The sequence below is a fragment of the Urocitellus parryii genome, chromosome X (genome assembly GCF_045843805.1).
Source record: "Urocitellus parryii isolate mUroPar1 chromosome X, mUroPar1.hap1, whole genome shotgun sequence".
Lineage (NCBI taxonomy): Eukaryota > Metazoa > Chordata > Mammalia > Rodentia > Sciuridae > Urocitellus > Urocitellus parryii.
In genome coordinates, this window is record NC_135547.1 from 69,881,557 (window position 1) to 69,897,001 (window position 15,445).

The 15,445-nt window shown below is 37.5% G+C and overlaps 1 protein-coding gene and 1 pseudogene across 1 annotated transcript in view; one reads left to right on the plus strand and one right to left on the minus strand.

Annotated features, from left to right (window-relative positions):
• Positions 1-14,860, minus strand: part of Mtmr8 (myotubularin related protein 8) — an 80,464-nt gene extending 65,604 nt beyond the window's left edge. The window contains exon 1 of the mRNA XM_026412351.1: positions 14,790-14,860. Coding sequence (XP_026268136.1) covers positions 14,790-14,813 — 24 coding nt within the window. The 5' untranslated portion in view covers positions 14,814-14,860. The remainder of the gene's footprint in view (positions 1-14,789) is intronic.
• LOC113199408 (RNA 3'-terminal phosphate cyclase-like) lies at positions 1,469-3,489 on the plus strand (annotated as a pseudogene).
• Positions 14,861-15,445: the final 585 nt, after the last annotated feature.

Sequence of the window (15,445 nt, forward strand, 5' to 3'; positions counted from 1 at the left end):
GCACAGGGATCTGGGTGTGTTCTCAGATTACAATGGCATGAAACTAGAAATAAGAAACAGAAGATAGCTAGAAAAAATACAAAATATTTGAATATTAAACAACACACTTCTAACTTAGACATGGGTCCAAGAATTTCAAAATAAATTTTAAATTATTTCAAACTAAATAAAAATATAACCTAAACTTTGTGGGATGTAGCAAAAGCACTACTTACATGGAAATTTATGGAGCTGAAAAAATATGTTAGAAAAAAAGAATCTAAAACCAATAATTTCACCATAGAAAATGATAAATGTTTGAAGAAGTACATATGTTTAACTCAGTTTAAATATTAAACAATGTAAACATGAAACAATAGGTTACACAGTACTCCATAAACATGAGAAAAAGTTATTTTAAATTTAAAAAGTAAAATGAATAAGCTTCCACTTTAGTAAACTAAAATAAGAAGTTGAAAATATTAAAAAATTAGAACTGAAATGAGATTGATAATAAGCAATCAACACAGAAAATAAAAAAGTCAAAAGCTGTTTCTTTGAAAAGATCAAAAATTGATGAGTTTATCCGGGTTAAGAAGGAAAGACAGTGAAGACACAAGTAACATCAGAATTAAAGGAGGGCAAACCCTACTGATCCGTGTATGTGACAGAATAAAAGAACATTATAAATACCTCTATGCTCACAAATTTGATAACCTAGATAGAAGATACAAGAATCATATGAAGAGAAACAGACAATCTGAGTAGACTACATCTACTAAAGAAACCAAATCCATAGTCTTCCAAAACAGAAAGCATCAGGTCCAGATGGGTTCCCTAATGAATTCTACCAAACATTTATGGAAGATATTATGGTAATTCTTTGCACACTCTTTCAGAAAACAGAAGAGAGAAAACAGTTCACTTTATAAAGCCAACATTATCCCACTTCTAAAACCAGAAAAGACATAAAATAAAGGAAAAGCACCAGTATTTCTCATGAACACAGATGCAAAAATCTTTCACAAAATATTGGTGCATTAGTTCTCTATAGCTGCCATTAAAAAAGTACCAGAAACTGTGTGGCTTAAATAACAGAAATTTCCTTCAAGGTGAGGGAAGGATGTGTTCTACTCCTCTCTCATTTGCTTGGGTGTAGACATCTTTTCATTATGTCTTTTTACATCACTTTCCATCCATGTATATATGTCTCCAAATATAACTTTCTTTTTTAAAAAATATTTATTTTTTAGTTGGACACAATACCTTTATTTTAATTATTTATTTTTATGTGGTGCTGAGGATCAAACCCAGGGCCTTGCATGTGCTAGGCGAGCACTCTACTGCTGAGCCACAACCCCAGCCTCAAATTTCACTTTCTTATACTTACACCACAAAATATTTGAAAAACACATCTCTGATACAGGACTGGAATTCAAATAGAAAAAGAACTTTAAAAACTCAACAATAAGAAAACAATACAATTAAAATGGGCAAAAGGTATGAACTGGCACTTCATCAAAAAAGATATAAAGATGGTAAATATGCATATTAGAAGATTCTCAATATCATATGCCATTAGAGAATTACAAATTACAAGATACCACCTAAAAACTTATTCGAATGACTAAAATATAAAATATTGGCAACACCAATTGCTGAAATGCTGACGAGAATGTGGAGCTATTAGAACTCACATTTGTTGCTAGAGGGAATGAAAAATAGTACAGCCAAGATGGAAGACAGTTTAGAAATTTCTTACAAAACTAAACATACTTTTAACATCTGTTCCAGCAATTGTGCTCCTTAGTATTTATACAAAACAATTAAAAGTAATGTCCACCCAAAAAAAAAAAAACTGCACACAAATGTTGATTGCAATTTAATTCAGAATTGTCAAAACTTGGAAGCAACCAATTTCCTTCCTTCAATACAAGAATGCATAAGCTAAATGTGCTGCATCCATATAATGTAATATTATACAGTGATTAAATGAAATGAGCTATCAAGCCATGAAAAGATATGAAGGCACCTTAATTGCATATTGCTAAAGGAAAGAAGCTAATCTGAAAAAGTTATGTACTATGCTATTTCAACAACATAACATTCATTTCAAAGAAAGCTACAGTGAGAGTACAAATATTAGTGATTGCCAGGAGTTCAGGAGAAAGGAGTGTGGGACAAATAGATGGAACATAAGGGATTTTGAAGGCAATGAAATTAATCTGTATGATTTCATATAAGGGGATACATGTCATTATATCTTTGTCAAAAAAAAAAACAGAACATATAATACAAAGTATGGAAGGTAATGTTAAGTATGGGTTACAATTAATAATAATGTTACCAATATTGACTCATTAAGATGTTAATAAGAGGAGAACCTGAAAGGAGTGGTGAAGGTGTATGTGGGAACTCTCTGTGCTTTCCACTCTATTTTTATATGATCTAAAATTGCTGACAATGGTATAGTGGGAGGCAGTAGCTAGATCCTCATAGTCTGTAGTCGTAGGCTATCTCCTAGAACTCCCCTTGTGGATACAGAAGATCTGAGGTGGCTACAGTACACCAAGCCTGAATATTAGTGACCTGAAGGCCTCAACATTTATCTGGATGTGAAATGATTCCAGATTTGTGTGATGGGCAACTAAATAGGCAGAAATGAACTCAAGAGAAATAATACACCAGAAAAGATCAAAGGTGGAATCCACACAAAAAATGTCAAGATAGTAGGGAGCATGTACCTCTTGGTGCAGGTTTCAATGCCTTGTGTTGTTTGCTGTGTCTCATTAGAGCTTTGTTTGAAAGGTGGAACTAAGGCTAAAATGGCACCACAGACCAATTAAACAGTGACAGTTTTCAAGCCAACTGTTGAAGAAATTGGTTTCAAATTTAATTGCAACATTAAAAGGGGTATAATTACCCAAAAGAGGGTGTTGAATGATTATGTGAATGTTACCAATTAAAGAGTTGAACCCAATAAATTTAAATGATCATGACTCTGTAACTAAGATGTATGTAATCATTTTTGTTGTGTTTTGTCATTTTAAAGTAGAAAATATATGATGTGGCAGCAGTAAAATACACCAGAAAGGAGATCAGGGATCTATATTAATATCTAGTCTGTTTGGAATCCTAAACATCAAGCATTTGGCAATGGCAATGGAATAATCAACACTTATGAGACATCTGCTGGCTAGGTCATACTTGATAAAGCATAAATGGAGACCAGATTAGCATTGAAACTCTGGAAATGCTACTAGAAAATCTCAAATTTGATGGTACTATGGATGAATAGCTGCAAGACCATTCTTTTTCATGACATTAGCCATTCAAATTTACAGAAAAAGAACAGGTCCACTTACATTCCATACACAAGTGGCTATACATTTTGCAAAACAACTAGCAAAATTTAAATTTACTGTGAAAAAATCAGAAGATGAAGATACCTCCAAAGACACTCATTATTTATAGTGTCAAAGAATTGAGACAAAAAATCCAAAGGTATAAAGGTATTTGCCTCTTAAATGATTCCTCAAGGATATGTTATAATAACTCATTTTATAAATATTTAAAAAATGATGAATAAGAAATAACTTACTAGACTACCTGACTTAAATTCAAATATTAAGCACAGTGTTCTAAATTTGCTGAGAATGCTTCATCAAATTAATCTACTATGAATAAATCCCAATATAAACAATGAAATGTAAGAGTTGGTGGATATGTGTATAACTGATTTCAATATTAAGGCATTAAAATACTATTTATTCCTGAAGAAAAACAAAAAGAAACAGCATATATTAATTTTAAAAGAATGGAAGGAGGGGCTAATTATAAGTCCTTATCTTACTTGACCTAAAGACAGCACTTGACATAGTTATTAATACTTCCTCTTTGAAATATTTTCTAAATTGGACTTCTGAGACACCACATCATTCTTTTATCTCAGGCTGCACTGATGACTACTGTGGTCCAAAGAGATGGTGAATTATGTAAAGTCATACAAACAGTTAACAACAGGGCTGATTTTGAAATCTGTTTTTTCCACGTTCATCGTATTCTAAGCCTTATGGCAGACAGACTCAATGAAAGCTGAGAAATGAATGAATGTATAAAGAGAGGTGGGATCAAAAAAATATTCTACACAAATTGTGTGATTACTTACTCTGGCTAAAAGACTGAAAGAAAATATAAACATAAATTAATTAATTAATTAACTAATTAAATCCATCCACAAGTTTTTCTGCATGGCAACATTACCATAGGAATGTTGGGTGTAAATTCCAGCTGTACCAATGGGATAGCTACATTAAGAAACTTAGGTTACCTCTTGGTGTCACAGTTTCTTCATCAGTAAAATAGGAGAAATTATGCCTGACACGTGAGGTTATTGCAAACAAATGCATATGTATCTGTCTCTACATTGTAAATCAGAAGCATCGATTATTACTGAGTAATTCTTTTTTAAATACTTATTTTTTAGTTGTAGTTGGACACAATACCTTTATTTTATTTATTTTTATGTGGTGCTGAGGATCAAACCCAGGGCCTCGCATGTGTTAGGCGAGCGCTCTACCACTGAGCCACAACCCCAGCCCTACAGGATAATTCTTTAATTATATTTCAGCTATTGCAAATAAATTAAGAAGTGGCTTAGCCTCATAAACACAAATTTCCTTTCAGGTAAACAAGTGGTCCTACCTGACATATGCAAAGGGAGCTTTAAAACAAAACAAACAAACAAACAAAAAAAACCTGGACACATGTGGCCTTATACCCAAAGATCAATTTAATTGTTCTGAGGTGGCACACTGGAATTTATTGAAGGTGAATCTAATGTGTACCCATCGGAATTAATCCAAATTAATTAACATCATATTTAAATAAAATGTGCAGTTAAAAAAACTAAAAACATGAAGAAATCCATGGAATCTGGAATCATTAAAAAATAACTTTAGGGCAATGGTTCTCATGCTTATTTGAGTATTGGAATCAAATGGGAAACTTGGTGGTAAAATGCTAATCACTCTGTTTTGATCATCACATAGTGTATACATAGATCAAATTATCACAGTATACCCCATAAATATGTAAAAGTATTTTATGTCAATTAAAAATAAAAAGAAAGATACTAATGCCTGGGTCCCACTCCTAGACTATTCTGATGTAAATGATCTTGATCTTGAGTATCTTTAGAATTTCCTCAGGTGATTCTAGTATGTGGCCAAGATTGAGAATCAGAGATTTAGAGAATCACAAATTTATCCTCTTATTTTTCCAGGGATAGTCTCCAAGGTTCATGGCTAAATATATAAGAACAAAAGCTATAATAACAAAATAGAGATGCCATTATGCACTAAGTATTGACCTGTACATTTCATTTTAATTTTTATTATAACTCAGTGCAGTTATGTAGCTTGAGAGAGAAAAAAATCTCTCTTGATCATTTTCCCCTTGAATTCTGTCCTGCAAAGTCATTATTCTTCTTCAGCAGTGCTGGGAACTGAACCCAGAGCCTCATGCATGCTAGACAAGTGCTCTACCACTGAGTAACATCCTCAGCCCTTCAAAGTCATTCTTAAGACTGTTTTCCAATCCCAAGAAATACTCTTCTTGTTTTATTGTACAGTCTGGGAAGACATTTATTTCCAGAACAGAGCCAAATTTGCTAGAGGAGTATATACTGTTAACCAAAATTATGAGAGGCCATTATTTTTGACTAAGCTCCTACACTAGGTTACAACAAACCTGACAAACTAAAATGAAGCCACTTATACTAAATATCATACTGCATACAGATCTCCAAACTAGTTTTTTCACCCAGAAAACAAGAGATTCCAGTTGACTTGAGTCAATAAAATAAGACCTTTCTACTTCAAACCTCCCAAGAAAGGACATGGAATAACCTGATGTTAACCAATGAGTTCTACTTTCTTTGTGTTGTGATTGTTTTGTTTTGTGTTTTTGTACCAGGGATTGAACCCAGGGGCACTTAACCACATCACCAGCCCTTTTTATTTTTATTTTGAGCCACAGTCTCACTAAGTTGTTTAGGGTTTCACTAAGTTGCGGAGGCTTACTTTAAACTTGCGATCCTCCTGCTTCAGCCTCCAAAGCTGCTGAAATTACAGGCATGCACCACCATGCAAAGCCAAATAATAAATTTTGTTTTCTTTTGTTGTTTGTTCCTACCTTACAAAACCCACTGTACTGATATTGCCCATTGAGAGTCCTCACTTTGTTTTTTAACTGGGGATGAAATCCAGGGGTTCTCTATCAGTGAGCTTTGTCCCCAGCCATTTTTGAGACAGGCTCAGGCTGTGATCCTCTTGCCTCAGCATCCCGAGTAGCTGGGATTATAGGTATGCACCACCAGGCCTGGCTTTCCTTCTATTTTATAGAATGGAAGCTAACCCAGTCATGAATTGTGTAAAAGAAGGCAGCTAGATCTTTAACTGAATTTGTTGCAATTTAGTCTTTAGACAATATTAAAGCGGGGTAAAGGGTAGCTTAAGTTAAAAGAGAGTAAGAGGAATACAGCAAAAATTGGCCAATTACATATGGAAGGAGGAGGGACTAGAGAAAGAGTAAATTTAAAAAATTATATATATATTAGGATAAAGAAAAGACTCTCAGAACCTAGGAGACAGTATAGGATTAGAAACCTAGATAGGAAAAAAAGAATCCACACTAACCTTCAGACACAGAATGGCAGGAGATTGGCAAAATACTTATGGGGAAAGCTGCAAAGTATGGTTACAAGAGAAACATGGATGTAAAGCATTTCTTTTCCTGATAGGGAAGCTTAAAAGAGGTTATCATAGTTTATACCTGGAATGTTCCCCAAAGTCTCATGTGTTGAAGACTTAGTCCCCTATGCAGCCATGTTGAGGTAGCGCTTTTAGAAACTGATTGGATCATGAATGCTCTTACCTCATCATTGCATTAATCCACTTGATGGATTAATATTATTGAATGGACTATTTCAGGAAGTAGTGGAAACTGTAGGCAGGTGGAACATTATTGGAAGAAGTAGGTCACTGAGGGCATACTCTTGGAGAATATATCTTGCTCCCCCATGGTCTCTGCCCTCCTTGATTCCTGGCTCTTCTCCACCAAGATGTTTGGCCTCACCTCAGACCAAAATCAATGAAGCCAGCCAATCATGGAATGAAGTCTCCAAAACTGTGGCCCCAAATAGATCTCTCCTCCTTTAACTTGTTTTCCTCAGGTACTTGTCACAGCAATGAAAAGCTAATATAGAGGTATTGTGCTAAACTGAATGTAGGAGTGATATATAAATTTGATGGGAGTAGTTTGACTATAATCACGTGATGACTTCAGGCAATTGAAAGCTAGAAGAAAAAGCAGGCTTGTTCTTCCAAAGGGACAACACTGTGATTAGGTTAATAGAAGAAATCAATGTCAGCTGCACAGGGGCTTACTCTCTTATACTTAGGTAAAGAAATATACTTCAGGGAAAACTGGGCAAGGGTCAGAAATTAGGACTTAAAGTAGTAAAGTATCTATTACCTCTCTTGTTGAGAGCCACAGCCAAAGGGGCCCCAACAAACTTCCAGCTGCCAGCAAACTTCCAGCTGCCGGCTGATGATTGGCTCACAGCGGCCCCAGCAACATCTAGCTGATTGGCTCCTTTGCGGTCATGTTCATTGGGCTGTTTCCCTGCCCTTCAGACTGCCAGCTGATGATTGGCTCACAGCGGCCCCAGCAACATCTAGCTGATTGGCTCCTCTGCGGTCATGTTCATTGGGCTGTTTCCCTGCCCTTCAGACTATGGAACTGCTCATTGGGGGACTTCTTTGGCTCCGCCCACGCGACCTAGCCAATCGGCCTCAAGAGCAGGAGGATTGTGGGAGGTGGTGGTTGGTGGGAGTGAGAGGCTTGTGGAAGCCGGTGGTGGCAGTTGGGCTCTGAGGGTTTTTCCTGAGGAGCTGTTTTGCTTGGCGTTTGTAGTTCTAAAAATAAAGTTAGGTTCTTTTGACAAGTGGCTCCTGAATTGTGCCCAGCCAGACTGCAGCACTCTCTTGTGCCTGTCCCAGAGATCTTGTATAGCTCTGAATGGCAGGAAATTCTCAACAAAAGGGTTCCTGCTAAGACCCTGGGCACTATCTACCAGTTATGGTTTGGATGTGAGGTGTCCCCCAAAAGATCCTGTGTTAATGCAGGAATATTCAGTTTTAAATGATTAGATTATGATAGCTATAGCCTAATCAGTTCATTCTGGTTTGAGTGGACAGGCTGGGTGGTGACTGTAGGCAGGTAGGTTGTGACTGGAGGGGGTGGTTTGCTAGGGGTATGCCCTGGAGGGTTCATCTTCCCTAAGGCCCCTTTCCCTCCCTCTCTCTGCTTCCTGATCCCACCAGGAGATGAGCAGCTCTCCTCCACCTCACCTCAGGCCCCAAACAATGAAACTAAGATTAATTAAACTTCTGAAACTGTGAACCAAAATAAACTTCCTTCTCTAAGTTGTTCTTGTCAAGTATTTTGATTCCCAGTGACAAAAATCTGTCAACACACTACCAAAAGTGTACACTGTCCAAGTATACAGGGTATTATGCACCACTTGTAACATAGTTGTTGAGGAATCCTCAGTGGAGGGTAAAACTATTGTACAGGCTGATCTTCCTATAGGGCTCCACATGGCAGGAAACCTGTGCTTATTAACAGACTGGAATGTCTTAGGCGACCTGCAATTACTGTTTCTTCCCTCTTTCTACTCAAGGGCACAAGAAACCCCTCTGGTTCAGAAATAGTGTGGTAAGAATGGTCTTCTACCTGGTATGCTTTTAGCTAATAGAAACCCATTTTCCATTGTATGCATATGTGTGTGCAGACAGAGAAGGCAAGGTGGATTTGGGGAGAGAAAGAGAAGGAAGAGATAAGAGTGGAAGAGTGGGAAAGGAGAAGGGAAGAGAGAGGGAGGAAGAAGGGCAAGGGAAAGGAGAGAGAGAGAGAAGGTAAAAAAAAACAGGGAAAAACGTGAAGATTATAAAAGATAATCTTCTCATTTTTTGAAGTAGTATAGCACCACTACATCCTGTACAGACTTTATTTCCCAAACAGACCACCCAATTGCTTTGTTAGTTTTGCACTCCTGAGCTGGACACAGAGCTTGCTGACATTTATAAGCTCTTTACTGTTGGAAAAGCTATGAACCATAAACCATATTTTTTTTTCATTTCCCTTCAAGGGAGGAAGGAAGAGAGGTAATAAGGTGTATTCAGAGGTCTCTTAATTCATTTCTTTTCCTTAGTTGCCACAATTATTGGTAATAACTCAGATACACTGCAAAAATAAATAAAAGATGAGACATCTGCCTCTGGAGTACCAATAATATAATGATTTCATCAGCCATACACATGTCCAAAGCAAGCCCTGCCCTGAGTGACACTGCCTCCAATAGCAGAGAAAAATTTCTAGGAAAACAAGCCCTGTATCATGCATATATTAAAAATGTTTTATCTTGATTTCATGGCAAACATCTATAATGAAAGTCTCTTTTTTAAAATAATAAATGAGAAAATATGCAACCCAGCAAGGGAGAAGAAAAAGAATGGTAGAAAGCAAATGAAGTCTTGAGAGTCAATATGTACAAATGTTAAAAAAAAATGCAACCCAGGCTAGCCTTGAACTTATGGCTCCCAATATAAATTTTCAGTCCCCCTCCAAATAAAGCAAATTTGAAACTTGGAAAGGAATTCTCATAGTCTCCATATCTATCATTAAGTGCCAAGAGTTGGAATGAACCTTCCAGATGGATCCCAGCATTTTTAAAACATGTTCTATGAACCCTAGGTTCAACAGAATGTTAATAGGTATACACACAAAAATGTATACAAGACACAAAGAAATTTGCAGATGGGGTAAAGAAACACTGGATGAAATAAATATAAGAAAGTGTATGTATTGCAGGGCTTCTCAGATCCTTTAATAGGTGAATATGAATAATCTCTACATTTTGTGGGGGTTTAGCATATTTTACTTTAGGATCCTTTTTATTTTTAAACAAATTATATTGTAGGACTAGTGTCATGAGAAGCAGTTTAGGAAATGTTAGTATAATATGATCTTCTCATTTTGAAGTAGCATAACACAACAGTTAAGAGCACATACTTTTGAATTATAGATTGTGTGGCTTTTTTATGGCTTTTGGAAAGTTGTTTAAGCTTTCTGGGTGATTTACTTAACCTTTAAAATGAGGTTAAGGCTAGGGATGTAGCTCAGTGGAACAGCACTTGCCTAGAGTACATGGGTCTGGGTTTGATCCCCAGCATAAAAAAAGAAAAAAAAAAGATTCTTAAAATGAAGACAATAACAGTACTGCTGTGAGGAAAAAATGGGGATATAATTATATTTAAAGAAATGAGAATATTATCTGGCATTTGGTAGCTCTGTAAATGTTAGCTAATTTTATTTCACCCATAAGGAAAATAAAGCCAAAAGAGGTTAAAGAAAAAAAAAAAGCAATCTGAGGTCACACAACCTGGGGCAGAACGCAGGTATTCTGACTGTCCAATATCAGCTTCTCAAATAATGAAAATGTCTTTAGAATGCATTTAAAAAATATTTTTAATACACTTGAGCATTATACCACAAAACTACACATGCTATGTAAAAAGATATACCCCTTAAACAAATCCCATTGGTTTCTAGGAGTAATTACTTAGTTGGAGGTTTCCCAAGCACTAAGTAAGGTCAAAGTTTTGGTGGTAAGGAAAGGTATTCCAAAGTCTACAGAATAGTAGATCAAATGAAAGCAACTGGATTTGGACTTTTGAGAACTAGAAGGGAAGCAAAATTCTCACCTCTAGGAATCTCATTTCCTTAATAATGAAAAACACTTCTTTAGCTAGCTTCAACTTTATTTATTTTGATGCTGCATCTTTCTTAAATGAATCTGAGGTGCTTTGTAATGAAAGACAGATCTAAAATTAAGTTATACAAAAATCAAAGCCAAGTTCAAATTTCTCATTGTAACATTCCAGGTCTTTTACAATCTAAAAAACCTATCCCTCTAACTCAATTCCTTCTTCAAGTGCCTCTTACCCCCTTGCCTTAAAACGTTAGCTGCTTCTGAGTTTGTAACCTTACAATTCCCCTGGCAGGGAGTCCTCACCTCCCAAATCTCTTATTCAGACTCAGCTTAAATGCCATACCTTCCATAAACTTTTCCTCATTTCACACTCATATGGAGCTGGACCTTATTTTCCTTTAAATTCCAAACCTATTTCATTTGTCCCTCTCATGAAAGTTCTCACTTTCATTCCTGAATCTTATGTTTGGCATCTCATCACCTCATTTCACTAAGAAAGTTGAGAGGGCAGATGCTACATCTAAGCCAGGTATGTATTCTTAACAACTCCCAATGTAGGTTCTGAATAACAACTAATAATGATAATATAGTAATTAGTGGCTAAGTTAAGTATCTACAATGTGCCATGCACTGTTCTAAGCACTTTCACAAACATTAACTCATCAATTTTTATAACAGCCTGGTAAGATAGTACTATCATCACCCAAAATTTACAAATGAAGAAATTGAGGCACAGAGAGAATACCTACTTGCCAAATCACAAAGCTAGTTAGGTAGCAGATTGAGATATGAATTCAGATGATATAGCTCCAAAACACAATCACAGTATATTTCTTTAGAATCTCAATAAATATTAACTGAAAAATCCTAATAACTTTTCATTCCAGAAAGGAGAGATAACTGAGAATTCCAGGTGCTAAGTGACACAGATGTAATGAGGATAGGGAAAACTACAAAGAACAAACTCTGATTCATACAGGAAAGACACTGAACTTTAGGGTAGGCCTGAGTTGTTTTCATAATGGTCAGGAACCCTAAAATGCAACTTTAAAAGACAGTTCCTTTTTCATCCATAGGTGGTAGGAGTATAAATTGGTAGTATCTAGCTGAACATATGAATATTCTATGACCTAGAAATCTGACTCATACACATAACCCAAGAAAACTGCATAATTATAGCCAGCAAAAGAATGTACTAAAGATATAAAAATTCCTTATCAACAAATAGATAAATCACATATAGCATATTAACAAAACAATTCTATATCAGCAATGAGATAACTACAAGGAATAACATGGACAAATCTTTCAAACAATGTTCAGCAAAAGACACAAAAAGTACATGTATCCTATGAATCTATTTAAATTAAGTACAAAGAAGGGAAAACCTAGCATATCCTATCACAAAGCAGGATAATAGTTCACAGTTGGGTAGGGTAATAACTAGAGACTGGAATGTGTTTCTTGATCTTGGAGCTAGTTATCTGGGTATGTCCAATTTGTAAGCATTTACGTAACCATAAACTTCTATGAACTTATCTATGAATACATTAGTGTGTGTGTGTGTGTGTGTGTGTGTGTGTGTACACACACACACACATACATGCTGCACTTCAACACATTTTTAAATCTGCTTTAGAGGAAAAACAGCTCAAGAGCCAAAAATAAGTCATTTTTACACCTGATATGCAGAACTAATGACTGATAAACTTTTATAATTATCTCTGTGTCCTGAAAAAGACAAGACAGACATTTCTCCCTTTTGTGAAGCAGTAATTTAACAAGAAGAAGGACACTTTAAACCCTAGCCATTAGTCCAACCCTAATCCTTTCCAGAACCTTAGGAAAAGAAAAACCAGGATGATGGCAATATGCTTCAACCTGTAGACTCACACTTCTATAGCACCAAAAGAATGTCAATTTTTTTTTGAGAGAGAGAGAGAGAGATTTCTTTTCTTTTTTTTTTTTTTTAGTTTCCACACAACATCTTTATTTTATTTTTATGTGTTGCTGAGGATCGAACCCAGGACCCCGCGCATGCCAAGCGAGCGCGCTACAGCTTGAGCCACATCCCCAGCCCCTGTCAATTTTTTTAAAAGAATTAAGTCTTCATTTTGGAGTTTTCTAAATATTTCAAAACACACAACACCATTCATACAGTACAAATGGAGTCTGGCATGATATCAATTCAAGTTTTCTGGAGCATGAATTCCATCTTCACACTAGTCTGAAACTGAGCACTCCTACCTATACTAGGTCTCAGTTTCCTTATCTATAATATGGAAATAATAATAATAATAATAATAATAATAATAATAGTAGATTTCTGTAAAAATGGAAGACCTACTTCATGTGAAACATTTACCACAGTGCTTCTCACATGGTTAAATATTCTATATGTCATCTGTTGTCATTATTCCCCCATGGGTCAGTTAATGGTTTATTCTCTCTTCCAAATATCACACAGCCAGCCTAGTTTATAGCTTTAATTACCAGCAGGCAGATTTTAATATTTTAACACTTAAGGAAAAGGGCAGTTCTGCCTTCCCTTCTTCCCCTGATCAATAGGGGAAAAAATGTGTTCAGGTAAGCTGATTTTGAACTGGGCAAGTAGAGTGACCCAGGCTTAGGTCGTCTGGGAGGAAAAGTCAGGATAGCAGGTCTGTACCATGCCAGGGAAACTGTATAAATGAAACGACCTGGAAAGAAAGGGACCCAGAAAAAGGTAAGTCTGGCTGCTACAAGAGTATGTGGTTATTTTCCACAGACAAAGGCCCTGAAGAAGAGGGCATCAGGAGGGGGAGGTTTGAAGGAGTATTTATTACTTTGCCCATCAAGGTCTGAAGCCAACAAGTGGGCAGAATACTATTAGTTACAAAAAAAATCTTTCACAAGCATCCATTTATTTAATTCTCCCAATAGTGAAGAGAGCAGGGCAAGCTGGGTTATCTTTGTTTGGTAGATAAAGAAAGTCAAGAATTTCCATGAGAGAGAGATTAATAATTTGCACAAAGTTATCAGCTTGTATTTGGAGGAACCAGCACTGTAACTTCAGTATCCTGGCTTCAAAATTCATAGTCTTCCCATTAAGATATGCTAGACTTGTATGTGAACTTCAGTTAGCCTAGGCCATGTTTGTTACAATCCGACAGGAAAAAAAAAAAAAAAACACCACAGATTAGTTGTGAATTCTTCACTGTTCCTCATCTAGGAGAAGAAAAGTGTCAGGAGGGAGGTAGACTTGAAATAGAAAGGGACTGGCATTGGGAAGGGAGAAAGTAGATTCTGAAAAGATGAAAGAAAAAGCAGCCAAAGCAGCTCTAATTGTGGGCTGGCTATAAACAGGTGCCAACTGGCCTAGTAATACCACCTCTTGGGTTTCTCTTTCTGCTGAGTAGGGCCAGGTCCACTCTGCTCCACCCCGCTTTCTTTCCCATTGACCGGCTAGGGCTAGAGAGATGCTATCGCCCCCCCAAACCAACACACGCATGACAGAGCTGGAGCCGGGATAGGAGTCCGGGTAGCCATTGAAGGTTAGGGGCAGGGGGAGCCAAGAGGAAAGTGGGGAAACGCTGGATAAAGGAAGTAACTCTTTAGGAGGCGATGCTAAGTGGGGTACTCCTGAAAGGTGATTACAAGCGCTGCGAATATAAGCAGCTGGAGGAAAGGTGAGGAAGATGTACCGGCTGGGGTTCGGAGAGGAGCTGGGGTCGGAGAGAGCGGGTTGGTGGTGTGTAGGGTACAGTGGCGCAGACCACCGCTTCCAGCTCCGCTGCCACCCCATGGTGGATCTTGAGGAGAAGGCTCAGTTTGGTTGAAAGGGGGTGTGGACTGCAAAAGAGAACACAGATCCTGGAGCGGGATGGGGGCGTCAAAGAGCACCCAGAGAAGGCTGAGGGGGTGTGCCCGAGCTTCCAGCTGAACACCGAGAAAGACCCGGTGGCTGCCAGCCTTGATTAACTCTTCACCTTACCTTGGGCACTGTGATATGGTCCATGACAATAGTTCCCGCCAGCTGAATCCCTCAGTGCTGCTGCTACAGCCGCCGCCGCCACCGCCGCCGCCGCCACCACAGCCTCTGCTTCTGCCACCTACTAGCCCAACAGCTTCTACCTCCTCCTCCCCCCGCCCGCCCCGCGCCCTAACAGTTTTGGCTCAAACTCTCACGGATTCTCCTATCGCGATATTTCGCCCATCGCCACTACCGCCATCTTGCTTTCTGGCAAACGCCCTTTTCTTCCTGGAGTTGATTATGCTAGTTCAGGTTCAAGGTTTGCTCCAATTCTTAAGATCCAACTCACACTCCTTGATGCTATCAGGACTCTGAACAACGATTTCACTCCACTAATGTTTTAGTGATGGCACCTTACAGAGCTAGCACAGGCTGTCCCATGATTCTGTCTGTATTTCTGAAGAGCTTTCTAGCACTGTAGAATATATTTTGAAAGATGGAGAGGCATATGCTGCTCTACATATCCTCCTTCATATCTACTGTCACCAACCCAGTTAAGACCTAGACTACTGCAGTAGTCTTATAAATTATACCATCACAGACGTGGGAAGAGGACCAAGGGTCCACTGGACCAGTTCTCATATGAAAGGCTGACAAGTATAGACCCTCAATGGTAT